Here is a 14,335-nt window from a genome sequence, read left to right on the forward strand (position 1 = left end):
ACGCACTGTAAGAAACTGCGGCGACAAGAGGCGACAAGAGTTGTTTTTTTTTTATTAAAGTTTGTGAGAATTTCATTTTTATTGTAAGTAGCCTGTCGCGCACTGCATTGAGTTTATATTTGTTTTCATTTCATTTTTTAATAGGCTAAGGTATCAGTTTTAAAATGATATGTATAACAATAATATTTACATCCGCGATAAGTATTAAATTTTTTGACTTTTATAAAATGACCTATTTTTCAAACTTTTGAAATGGGCAACTTTGACGGCTTATTTCTACATGATATTTTTTTTCTATCAAAATTTTATTCGCGAATCATAAAAATATAGACAATTTACTACAAAACCGCGTTTAAGCATGTGCTAAAATGTGAAATTTTACATTCGGCTATTTTGGCCGCTACTTTATATGGAGTCCTTCTTATGTGCAGCGTCACAAAGCTCGAAGCCAACCGGGAGGCCAAATTCAGCTACAAATGCGAAAATTCAATTTCAAGTGAAATTTCACGTCCAATAGCAAGTTTAACATCGAGTCCTATTTTAATTTAAAAAGCTACTTTAATTTACACTAAAACAAGCCCAAATTCATGTCAAATTTAATGTCCTTTTTTATGTCCAATTTAAATCCCAGTTGAGGTTCAATTTAAAGTTTAAGTCAAGTCTGAAATCCAATTTCAATATGAGTACAAGAGATGTTGCTGTCATTCTCTCTCTCTCTCTCTCTCTCTCTCTCTCTCTCTCTCTCTCTCTCTCTCTCTCTCTCTCTCCCTCTATCTCCCTTATACATTATTTTCAACAGTGCAAAGTTGTGATAAATGGCAGAAAAATAGTTGAAAAAATGGCGGAAAAAACTTTGTCTCCAAAACGCATGAAAAAGTCTCCATTTTGTGACGAAACATTACCTGATAAATATATAAAATGGTATTTATATGTAAAGTCTATCACAAAATTCGATAAGAAATATGTAAACAACGTTGTAATTTGTTTGTTTGAAACGGAGCGTATGAAATATAAAACCTGCGATATTTTGGCCTTGAAACCATTACAAATGACGATTTTGAGTTTCCCAACACATTCGAGCCATAATATAATGGATTACACAGTTACACTTCATTTGGTCCAAATTTAGGTATACCCGAGTCATAATGGGTTAAATGTGGGGCGTAAAAAAGCGAACAAATTTTGGACGTGTAAAAAGACGACGTTAATTCGAATTTTGGACGTAAAATGAGAGGACGTTAATTCAAAATTCGGTCATAAAAAAGGAGGGTGTTAATTCAAATTTTGGACGTAAGACGAAAGAACGTTAATTCAAATTTTCATCGTAAAATGAAAGGATTTTAATTAAAGTTTTGGAAGTAAAACGAGAGGACGTTAATGGGAAATTAGCAGTCATTGATTTTTCGTTGGAGATCCCAGTTACGGAAGCAGTTTTTGGACCCAAAAACGGAGTTCTGTTTGTAAAAATGTAAATTCTGCATTCTTCTTGTCAATCTGAACACAGCGAATATATTTTCATGAGCAAAATTTTTGTTTCAAACAAATAAACTGCTTTTGAAATTGGCAGAATCGATGACTACTAATTTCACCTTAATTTAAATTTTGGAAGTAAAAAAGGGGGCGTTGATTCAAATCTGGGACGTAAAAAGGGGACGTTTATTCAAATTACGAACGTAAAATGAGAGGACGTTGATTTAAATTTTGGACGTAAAATGAGAGGACGTAATTAAAATTTTGGACGTAAAAAGAGAGGACGTTAAATTAAATTTTGGAAGTAAAAACAGGGGACGATGATTCAACTCTGAGACGTAAAAAGGGGACGTTTATTCAAATTTCGGACGTAAAATGAGAGGACGTTAATTGAAATTTTGGACGTAAAACGAAAGGACGTTGATTCAAATTTTGGGCGTAAAAAGAAAGGACGTTAATACCAATTTTGGACGTAAAAAAGGGGACGCAGAAGAGGGGACGGTAATTCAGATTTTGGACGTAAAATGGGAGGACGTTATTCGAAATTTTGGATGTAAAATGAGAGGACGTTAATTGAAATTTTGGCCGTAAAATCAGAGGACGTGAAAAGAGAGGCCGTTAATTCTGATTTTGGACGTAAAAAGAGAATTCGTTAATTCAAATCTTGGACGTAAAACAAGAAGACGTTAATTCAAAAAGAGGAGGTAATTCAAATTTTTAACACAAAACAAAAAGACGTTAATTCAAAATTCCGACGAAATAAACATGGCATAATCTGAATTCGGGATATTTGGATTCAAATTTTGGAGGTAAAACGAGATGATGTTAATTCGAATTTCGGACGTAAAAAGAGAGGACATTAATTCAAAATTCAGACGTAAAAAAGAGGACGTAAAACGAGAGGACGTTAATTCATATCTCGGACGAAAAAGGAAAGGACGCTAATTGAAATTTAGGATGTAAAACGAAAGAACGTTAATTCAAAATTCGGACGTAAAAAAAGGACGTTAATTCAAATTTCGGACGTAAAAAAGTAGACGTAAAAAAGTCTCGTAAAATGAATGGTTACGTCCAGCATCTAGTGAATCTCTAATATATATAAAACCATCTTGGATTTGGTCGCCATATCGGATTTTATCAGAAAATTGCTGTTTTCGTTGTGATTTTCATTTTACGACCACCATTCTAAATCTCTAAATTTTTTTACTTCTTTCGAAAGCTTTGTTTTTCTTTGCAGAACCATGTCATTTGTTAGTTGTTTTATTGCAAATTTGGGAAATAAAACATGGAATTGATTTCAAATTTTGCTCAAATTTCAACGTTTTTTTTAATCTGTCCGGTCCTTTGGCGAACAATTGTGAGATAATAAAAGTAAAATTTTAAACTCATTTTAAACCATGTTCTACCAATCAGGTATAAAAATTTTAATATAGGAAGACCCCGTGTCAGCAGTGGCCTCGTTTCAATGAGAATTTCGCATTTATATCACTGACTATTTTTGATCTTATTTGTTGTTGTTGTTTTCGCTTTATGCCACCGTCATTTTTTCTTGCTCATTATTTCTAAAAACCATTTGTTTCATCAACTATTTCAATTTCCGGTAATTCCCTATTTTGCCATTCTGTTTTGATGCTATCATACTCAGCTTTGTGCCTCTCTCCCTCTGAGTATTCTCAAAAAATCTCCAATTATATTAGTGGCAATTTCACAGATGTTGAAAAAAAGACAGTCACCAGGTATATTTTGTAGTTTTAAAAGTCTTATCATATTGAACATAGAAACTGTTAATTTAATGAAACATAGGGCAGGTCGTTATGACTTCAAACTTGAAACAGAAAATGGGTCGCGTCCCACATCTTAGGCATACCGGGGGTGTTGGAACCAGTAGAAAATTGCTTCCTCGAAGATTCGAGTATGTGAACTAAACTATATGTTATTTCTCAACCTTTAAAAGCAATTGAAACTTCAAAAACAAATTGTTCTTTTAGCGCTTTGATGTTCCAAGTAAAAAAAAAAAACAATAAATAAGAAAAGAAAACTAGTATAAACTCTCCACGGACTGGCAACTGGCAAACCGAACTGCAACTTTCTTGAGCTGGCAACATATTTATTGCACCGTTGGTTTTTTGTTCAACCAAGCTTCGAAGTAGCAAAAAGAATTGCACCGTAATGCTGCGCTGCAGTAGTTCAGTAACAATGGCAAAGAATGGACCGCCGCAGCAGCAGCCAGCCAAACGACACAACGTCGTTGCAGATTTTATTAGCGCTCTCAGCTCATGAATAACCATTCCTCGATAGAATGGCGATAACATGGTTTATGTTTACCATTTTATGGCAATACTTCTTTGCACCACCGCTGTGTCTTCTGCCTCTGCATTTTGTGGGGTAGTTTTTATGAAGAGAGCTCAGCTTCCTATGTGATCAGGACCAGCAACGAGCTCTCTTCGGTTGGTCGTCGGCGATGGCAGAAGCAACCGGTTTCGTTTTCGAATTGCAAAACCGCAGATAAAATTGCTTTCAGATAATATTAGTTTACATTCTTCTTTTGTTTTTACTATAAAGGATGTTAGGTTAATTTAACTATTTTTATTGAGACAGTTCGTGTTGTAATGAGGATTGAATGGACCTGTAAAATGAATACTTCTCAGTTCATTTATTTTGCAATCTTCTTAACAAACATTTACTGTTCCAATAATGTAGGGTTGATTTTTTCTAACTGAAACATATAAAATCTGCCAGGGCTATCAGCCCTGACTCAGCTACCCAATACAAAAGCAAGATTGCACTGCAAACAGTGCTAAACAAATTACCCTCAACACCTCCAATCGCCATACTATTATCTACGAGAGGACCATCATGCCTTTCCTTCCCGGGTTGTCGGACCCCGCTAGATTGCGTTAGCCGGAAGCAGGAAGTACCCGAAAATTTATGAGAAAACTAATAACGCTAAATCATGCCGAAGCAATATTCGGCGGCGGGCGGCTCTGATTTTGGTTTGGCGCTGCGAACGGGAAAAACGGTCCCTCAAGTTGATTCTCGTTTCGAACGACATGCGAATAGATTCGCGGGTCAGGCGGGTTATCTTGCCGGTATCCGGCTAAAAAGAAAGCTCGGAACGGAAAAACCTAAAAAATGCATTAACAAAATGTACGTGAGAGCACGGGAATTTCCTGATAAATTGTGGCTATACTGGAAGGTGCAGTGCAGTGATTGTGTGGCGCTTCCGAACAACGATGTAAACGCTATACTATTCAATGAACTTCTATGAAAAAAGAAACAGCGTGCAGAAAGCATAGTTTCAGATAGTACCTTCACTAGAAAAAAAAACGGTAATAGATTGGAAGCATATCTGCTACAACTGGTTTTTAGGGATCCGATCAGATTCCGAATTGAACCATTGAATAAAACATGCACGGCTAAAGGAATGCGGAACTTGAACTGGGGGAGATAAAAACTCCCAGCACACAACCCTTTGAACTTGAAGCTCGGATTCAAACGAGGAAACGAACTGCTTTCTGGCAAGAATGTTTTCGGATTCCGAAGGCGCTGCTACTTTCGCAAGGGATAGTGTTAACATTCAGAAGAATTGAAAATAAGTTGAAAAAGATTCTGTGCCGCGACGGAAGTACGGCGTCGGCTGGAAGTTAAATAAAAATTTTAATCAAACTTCGTACGAAGCCGTGAATAAATAAATGATGCAAATATTCACAAGCGTCATGTGCTGGCAACTTCGTACTGTTTGTCTGCCGCAAATAGCTCATCACATCGATTGGAGTCTAAGTAGCAGTTGGTACGGGCAGTATTGTCAGTCTGTCAAAGAAAATGTTTTCCAGCTCAGTCAGTACATTTTACCCTGAGAAAAGTTTTCTATTGAATTTCGTACCCGTTTGATGTTTAGTTCATGTTCGTGCACTCCTTACACAAATTTTTCTATTCCAATTTTGGAAGTGCAGAAAGAATTTAAAAAGGATTAAGATGGAGCAGCTCTGTAAATCGACAATGGACGAAAGTGGAATTAACTTGGTAGTTCTACAGTTGTGAAAAATAGTATCGGCGGTTGATATTTTGGAAAACTTAGAATGTGATGAAACTAGGTCAAAAATTGTTTTCCAGAAAAAGTTCCACAAAACGAGGATGCAGGCCTGCATCTAAGAGCGTGCGAGCGCGGAATATTTATGCATCGATATTATCGTATAAAATGGGCCGAAAGGTCCTAAAATTTTATGAAATTCTGTACAAGGGCAGAATTTGTTGACTAAAATTTAAAACATTACAAAAAATTGAGGTCTCTTGCTTGCTCAGAAAACTTTATGCCTTTAAGGATAAAGTTTTTCACAAAATTTACCGCGATAGTCAAATAGAAAAATGATATTAAAATATATCGAATGTAAAAAGGATAGAAAACTGATACAGAAATTGTACAAAAATGGCGCAAAATGACACAAGAAATAACTCAAAAATATCATAATAATGAATAACAAACGAATAACATATCATGATAATCGTAAAGATCGCAAAAAGACACAACCAATTTAAAAATAGACCGATTTTATTCGCATAAAAACGAAATATAAGAACGGAATTTTAAATCGCCTTTTTTAAATAATATAAAACATTTAATGCCAGGACTAGATAGACAAAGAAATGGTACCAAAACGACCTGTCTATCTAAGCCGCATTGACCCAATACTGTCAGCCCCGTCTTAAATTTAGAGGTGACAAAAGCGGAAAGGTGACAAAAGCGGAAAGGTGACAAAATCGTTTTTTCGTAAAATAATTCAAAATTTGAGAATAAACTAGTCGATTGCCCGCTCTCACTCTGACCCCTTTGTCTCTCAGGCGCTGTTCATCTGTTATTATAACGAAAATTCTCATAAATAAACAAAATCCTTTTTCTTCCCCCTGTTGTCCTCCAGCCACTCGTAAATCTGTGTTATTTTCGGTAATACTTATAAATCGACACAAAGCCTTTTTTACGTTTTTGAACTTTGTCAGTGGCCACCGTATTCCCTTCTCCCTTTTCAGAGAAACGCATCCCTTTACCCATTTGAACCTTCCCCCCACTTGTAAGAGACCCCTTTTGTCACTGATTCTTTTATGCCAAAAATATGTGTGTAAATTTAGTTAAAATTGAATTTAGTTGTAGCCCCTCCCCTATACTGATTCTTTTATGTCAAGAAACATGTGTGCCAAGTTTGTTGAAGAACCGTCCAGGCGTGTCGGAGTTATGGTGGAGCATACATTCATACTCAAGTTTTTCGCTCCTCTCCCTTGTTGGTCCCCCGCAGTGAGCTCACCCTTCTGTCACGTAGTCAATTATGCATCTGTTTGATGTTTGCTGTATTGTTTGAAACAAAACCTTTTTGTTTTCAAATATTCCTCTTCGGTGGCCACCTCTTCCTAACTCCCTTCAAAATACCCCGCCTTCTTGTCTTCCAGCCACTTGCGCAACTACAATAGGTCTTAATGCAAGAGTTAGGCTAACCATTTTACTTATTTGAACCTCCCCCGTTGATAGGGTTCTTTCCCCTTTTTTCAGTCAGCCAGTGCTGATTCTCTTATGTCAAGAAACATGTTACCCTGGTTTGGTGGAGAACGAGCAAGGCGTTCTGAAGTTATGGCGGAACATATAAATATACCTTCACTTTTGTATATAAAGATTAGGCTATTACAAATATTTTATAAAGTTTTTGTCCTTCCGATGTTGAATAGGCAACTGAACGGAGCGCGCAAAAAAAACAAAGAATCTATTTATATTGAGAAAAATAAATTAAACGTTTTAAGCGTTTTTACTTCAAGTTTCATTGTGAAAACCAAATGTATTATTGCTTTTCATATGCGTTATTATTTTCCATGCGAAAACCTGCTAAAAGAGAGATAAAATTGAAGAAAAAAAAAAAAATTCGGTCAATTTTTATGTCATTTGATTGTTTAAATTGCACTTCTGTTTCGTGCTAGAAGCGGTAAAAATCCGTACACTGATTTTTCGAGTTCTTTAAGCCATAGAGCCCACAGACAAGTGATTTTATCCAAAAATTTTTACTCCCGCTCAAAAATTTGATTTTGCTCCCTGATTTTTGAAGCCAATTTTAAAGGAGGGGTGTGAAAAAAACTTTAAAAATAATTTGCAATGGAGTCATTCTCGCTGAAACGGAGCCACTACTGACACAAGGACTTCAAATATTTGAACTTTTGTGCTTAATTGGTTGAAAATGGTTAAAAAATAAGAATTACACTTTTGATACCTCGAAATAGTGGACCCCTCGTGCGCCATGGGGTCCACCAGGTTCAAAAAAGTTGAATTTTGAGCAAACCTTGAGATCTATATCATGAGATATTTCATAAATTTACCATCAAACAACTAACAAATAGCCCGGTTCTGTGAAGAAGAACAAATGAAGTAAAAAAATTTTTGGCGGCCATCTTGAATTTGGTCGCCATATTGGATTTTATCAAAAAATCGTCGTTTTTGCCATGATTCCCCGAACCGATTTCAATTTTAAGACCACCATCGGAAAGCTGAGAAAAAATGCTATGAGGAAGATCGATCAAATTACATGTGTAGTGGCATTAAATAAACGAAGTTTAATAGTTTTCGGATGGATTCTTGCTTTTAGTTTTAGTTCAGTTCTATTATTTCCTAGTTTTCTGAAGGATTTCTTGTTTTTTAGTTTTCTGATGAATTTCTATCCCTGTTTTATAGTTTTCTGGTTTTCCAGTTTTCTAGTTTGGGACGATTCAAATATGACGTCCACCAAATTTCTGCTTTTTTAGACCCCCCCCCCTCCCCCCTCTGTCCGATTGTGTCACAAAACTCAACCTCCCCCCCCCCCTTTGGACGTCACACAAACCTAAAATAGCGTGTAAAAAGAAAAGGTGGTTTATAAAATAGCTTAATCTTTTAAGAAGTAGTGTAAGATTAAAAAGTCATAGAAAATAACAGTCGCGTATTTTCTCGAAAAATAGAAATTTAAATTTCTAGATTTTTCCGGATAAACTAATCTTAAAGTTATCTTTTTAACAAAATTATAAAAAGATTCCACGTTTTGCTAACTTTCTTCACCCAGCGAGTAGACTTTTATTGATTTTTTACAGATTTTTTTATAGAATTGCTGTATGTAATTTTATTAGTAAAAATATTTTTATGGGCATGATTTATGAACTGCGAACAAAGGTTCTAACAACCTTCAATTGCAAATCGTCACAAATCAATGCAGGAATGAATTTGTTTCAATTAAGGAGAACCGCTCCGCTTTAAAACATCTTCAATCTGCATCGGCGAGGCAGGTTTCACTACATCGTGACGATAGCTTTTAAAGTTTATTTTGTACTTGTCTATCAAATATTTAGTAAAAGTACTAAAAACTTTGATTGCAAATGAACTGAAATTGATTTACATATATCCTTTAATGTAACGCATGGTATAATTAAGCTAGTGTAACATAGGCAAATCGTGCCCGACTATCGGTGCCGTCCACTGAAACAATTACCAGCTTCAATTGAAGCTTGCTTGAAAGTTTCTGTTCAACAAATGAAACAAGTCGCTTTTTGAGTGAAGAGAAGGTAGGAGAGAATCAGCGTCATTTATTTGTTTCGACGATGTCGGGTCCTCTTGCGATCTTCTGAAGTAAGATAAGTTCGAAAATCGAAATAAATCGATGAGTTTTTGTAGCGTTTTTATGAGAATAAATTTTCTTCGACGGATGTCACATTTGCCTAGACTCCCTCCCCCCATCTGTCATAACCTGTCACAAAATTGACACCCCCTCCCCCCATAAGCAGTGGACGTCATTATTGAATGATCCCTTTTCTAGTTGCTTAAACTAGTAAACTAGTTTTTTGTTTCTATAGTATTTTAGTTTTCTTGTTTCTACTTTTATTGTTTCCTAGTTTCCTAGTTTTCTGATAAATTTTCTTGTTTCATAGTGTTTTGGTTTTCCAGTTTGCTAGCTTTCTAGCTTTTAGTTTTCTTTTATAGTTTTCTGATGGATTTATACTTTTCTTGTTTTAAAGTTTTCTCGTTTTCTAATTTTCTGATGGATTTCTAATATTCTTGTTTTCTAGCTTTCTGGGCTACCAGTTACTAACTTTCTAGTTTTCTTAGTTTTTTAAAATTAAGAATTAACTAGTTTTCTATTTTTCTAGTCTACCTACGTTTCTCTAGTACCTAGTTTTCTGATAGATTTCTAAATTTCTTATTTTATAGTTTTCTGGTTTTATAGTTATGCAGTTTTCAAGTTTTCTAGTTTTCCAGTTTTTGTTTTTCTAGTTTTATATTATGGTTTTTTGATTACATAGTTTAGTTTTATAGATTTGTTATTTTCTTGTTTTCAAGCTTTCACGCTTTTTAGTTTTATGAAAGATTTCTAATATTCTTGTTTTTTAGTTTTCTGATTTATCAGTGTTCTAGTTCTAATTTTCTGATGTATTAACTATTACTATCTTCCTTGTTCCTAATTAGTTTACTGTTAATTTTATCTTCTAATAGTTTTATAGCTTACTAGTTTTGTAATTTTCTAAATTTCTTGTTTTCTTGTGTTCTAGCTTTCTAATTTCTTCCCAAGCAACACAGCTTGTTATAGAATAGTATAATATTACATACATCAGAACTTCTCTATTACCAGAAAAGCGCAAAAAATTTAAGTCTAATGAAACAACAATTGAAAGAAGTATGTATCACGTTAATTCATACCATTTTAAAACGTTATTATAGCATAAGCTACAACTTGTTCTTCCACTAGTTTAAATTTAGTAATGGAAACATAATAAAAACTTCGTGCTGACATGTTGACAAAAACAAACATTATTCATTTGATATGAGCTGTCAAATAAATTCATGTTATCACAAAACATCTCAAACCCTTAATAATAACGTCACATGTTTTCAAAGTACGTTTATAGTACTCTTAAACGACTACTTTCCATAAAGATTATTTTCCAATTTGTTTTGTGTGTTACTTGGGTTCGTTATCATTTATCTTATTTCCTAGTATTCCAATTTTGAAGTTTTCTTACTTCCTAATTTTCTGAATTTTAGACTTTCTTTTTTATGAAGTTTTCTTTTTATAAATACCATCTTTAAAAACCAATCAAAGCTCAAGTTTTTTGACTCTGTTTACATAATAAAATATAAAAATAAAACAAATATAATATAAAATTAGGTAAAACGGAAAAACTATCGGGAAATCTGGAAAAATGAAACAAGATCAATAGAAATATATAGACCAACATGACATAAATTATTATATACCATGTTGGGTCAAACTAAAAATCTATTACAATGAATCAAACATAGTAAAAACTATGTCCAAAATTTCCAAAAGTTTTTTGTAAATATTGCCTAAACTATACCGCCACACCTTTTGTGGATGCTAGCCGTGGTTTTACTTACTTATCTGATCTGGTTGTAGATTTTTTTTTGTCTGATGTTATGTGGCAAGCAAAAACTATTAGCAAGTTACATTTTTAGATGAAAAGTATTTGTAAACAGGAGAAAACCAAAAAAAAAAGAACTGAATTCGTCAGCAAGTTGAAAATTGCGCAACCGCAAACATTCTGTATTTATTTTTCCCTCTTTTCATTAGTTGAAAGCATAAAACCAAATGCTTTTACTTCAAATTAACTTACTTCTAGATGACTAATTGCAATCAAACAAAGCAATCTCGCAGCGGTGGTGGTTAAATTTGTAATTTATTTCGTGTTTTTATCATAATAATTACATAAAATGTTGCTTTTCGGTAATCCAATAAAGTTGGTTTGCTTGCTTGTAAATTTACTGAGTGCCCTTTACTCAGTACATTGAATACAATTAGTTTCATCACCAAAAATCAACTAGCAGCTCTTCTTCGTACTGTAAATCTAAATTTAAAATAATTTGTTTGTTATTTTTTTGTGGACTACGGGAATGAAAATGTACACTGAAAGTTATAAATATTTCATTAAAAATCTGGACTTCCACTTCCGAAATAGTTCCACAGTTTGCTGGCAAAGAGAGAACGAAAAACTTTCTGGCTTAACTGTTGAAAATCATCGGAACTTTTTTTTCCCTCTTCGTTGCATTTGAACCGAAAGTTGAAAACTGAAGCGCATCAACAAGGCTTCGTTCCGTCCGTCTGTCCAGCGAGCGGTTATCTATCGCCAGAGTGAGATTGCACAGCATTTTTTTTTCTTCCTCCACTAATCATTTATTTTCTCTTCCCCGTTTCGTTGCAGGACGAAAAAAATCAACTGCTCGTCACAAACATATGGCTGAAGCTAGTAAGTATGGCACTTCAAGGCTCCATCCATCCTGCTGTGTGATTTCTATTTGAACGACGAATGAAGGAACTTTCCACAGCAGCGTCGTCGTCCGACTGTTGCAGCTGCAGACGGACGGGCTTAGTGATGCGATTAATCTCCCACCAAATGGGTGACCCGAAGACACGGTTCGTCCGTTGGTTGTTGGGTAGATAAATCGCATCGCATTGCGCTTCGAATGGCTGCAAGCAGTTGGGTTGTCTTGTATTGCAAAAGCGAGTAAAAAAAAACTCAACAGGAACACCTCGAATGGAAGACATCGTCAGCATCGTCAACAGATGACGTCGTCGTGTTTGCATCGTCCTTGTTGATTTCAGGAATTCGATAGCCAGCAGGAGCTTCCATCACTATTTAATCGATGGAAAAAATCACGTTCGTTTGAGCTGCTGAGAGAGTTCGACGGGAAAAGCTGTTGAGGGTTGTCTGCGTGTTACATCATCTGGAAATTCGTTCTTCCGGTGGGGAGGGAAGCGGGTCACCAGCAGTGTGCTGCTCTGTTACGACGGAAGTAGTGCACTTCAATTTGATGAGTTGTTTTTTTCACTCAAAACTTAAAAAAGAAACTGCAGAAAAGTTTAATCATGTGAAACGATCAAAACACGTCGGTTTCACCGAGGGTTCCGGCTGCTGGTTGGTCGCTCAATAACTGTAATTTATGGTAGCTCGCTGGATTTTTTTTCAACCGGTTTTTTGCCGGTGCCATTAGCCGTCGTTTATTATTTACCGCCGACACGGAGGTGCCATACATCATCGTAACTTTACCCAAAATTCATTAGATGGGGAGCTGTATCCCGCAGCAGTCCCAGGTTTCAGCGGCCCTTGTAGCATACAATTTATCGCTGGAAGCAGTGAATCAACTCGTATAAATCAGCATTTTGGTTTTCCCTCTTTCGATGGTTTTTGAAAATCGATTTTTACCGCTTAGGTTGCAACCTTTACAAGTTAATCCAGTAGCATAGGTGGGTTTTTGTGGGAACGAGCATGTAGCAGACAAAATATTGGGATTACATATTCAGCAATTCCATAAAATATAGATAGAACGAAACCTAAACATCCTTCGATAGAAAACAAAAACTGCTGGAATATTGCTGGAAAAGCAATATTCGTTTTTCCTCGTTTTCCTTTGGCACTTTAGTTGTAGTCGAAAAGAAAAAATCATTGCATAATCAAAACTTAATTGCTTCAAAAATCAGAAGAGTTATGTTATAGACAAGTTTGCATGGTTGACGCAGGACTACGTTTTTGCTGAAAAAGAAGCCTTAAATAAGAGACTTTTTTGTCGTGACGCCTGTTGACCAAACTGACTGCCGTCAATTCGGTTTTCTCAGTTCGAGCAAATTTAGGGTTATTTGGAGGCTTAAATCTGTGGAATGTACACTTTTCAAAGTCATTCACAATGCTTGAGATAAAATCCGATAGATGGTAGATGATTCAAACTTTTAAGTTTCACGCGTAGTTTTGCTCCGCCAAATGCTAGAGGAGAGCATCTTGAAACAAGATTCTTGCATCACTTGCATGTTTGCGACACTTTTTGCTACTAGTTTATCCCGATGTCAACGGGAGAATCTGCGCTCTAAAAGATAATATTATTCTAATCGAGTTTGTTCTTATTCCCTACCGAAACAAGATACAATCTCTGCACTAGAACAGAGCTTTGAATTGCCACTAGCATAAGCAACTTCTTTCATTTGCAGAGCAGAAACAAATCCAAAACATTTAGTTTTTTTCCTATTTGCTTAGAAAGAAATCAAATGGCAAAAATTTGCTTGACCACGAATAACGGTTGCTGTGGGTTGCCTGGGGAGCAAAATTATCGCATCAAATATGTGCAGCGAAAGTTTACCTCAAAAGATTTAATTAAAATCCACTATCTACAAATCAAATAACAGTCGTTTAATAAGCACCAAATCATTGCTGCATCTTTCCTGAATCAGATGGTATGCGAACCCACAAAATCCGTTCTGAATTGGAGGAGGTTTTAGCGATCAGTCGTCTTTCATTATTCCATGACACTGGCGTAACTAAATTTAAATTTTGAAATGATACCCGATAAAACTTAGTCCTACGTTAAAAAATTCGAACTTCAATCCAACATTTTTTGTGAGAAGCAACTAACCTTTATTTGATTTGCAATTCATTAAAATCGGTTTACTGCTTCAAAAGGTATGAATTTAAAAAGAAAGATTTAAAAACAAAAATGGGCAGATTCGAAAATATTCGAAATCTTCCTGACTTAGAAGGAAACACCTTCTAAAATAGGTAAAAAATACGAGTACGAAATTTTCCGAAAAGGAAGACAAGGTTTGAACATTGTTGAAGAATATTAAATTTCTGTCCAACTTTACGTAATGGAATTGCTGAAATAAAAAAAGCTAAATGGCATTTTCAAGGTACCGCAAACGCACCTATTTCTACGCATGGTTCCTAATTCTGCACACCGCGTATTTTTGCAGGAATTTACAAGTTTTGATTGAAAAGCTGGATGAGAATTAGGTGTGTTTACGGTAATCAAAAATATTTGTTTACAAACTATTGAATAAATGAGTGATTTCCTATGATTTTACGAAGG

At 35.2% G+C, this 14,335-nt stretch overlaps 1 protein-coding gene across 1 annotated transcript in view; it reads left to right on the plus strand.

Annotated features, from left to right (window-relative positions):
- The window catches only part of LOC128742960 (neuronal acetylcholine receptor subunit alpha-7-like), a 112,233-nt gene that overhangs the window by 36,884 nt on the left and 61,014 nt on the right, over positions 1-14,335 (plus strand). The window contains exon 3 of the mRNA XM_053839460.1: positions 11,683-11,727. Within this exon, the coding sequence (XP_053695435.1) occupies positions 11,683-11,727 (45 nt within the window). The remainder of the gene's footprint in view (positions 1-11,682; positions 11,728-14,335) is intronic.

The sequence above is a fragment of the Sabethes cyaneus genome, chromosome 3 (assembly GCF_943734655.1).
Source record: "Sabethes cyaneus chromosome 3, idSabCyanKW18_F2, whole genome shotgun sequence".
Taxonomy (NCBI): domain Eukaryota; kingdom Metazoa; phylum Arthropoda; class Insecta; order Diptera; family Culicidae; genus Sabethes; species Sabethes cyaneus.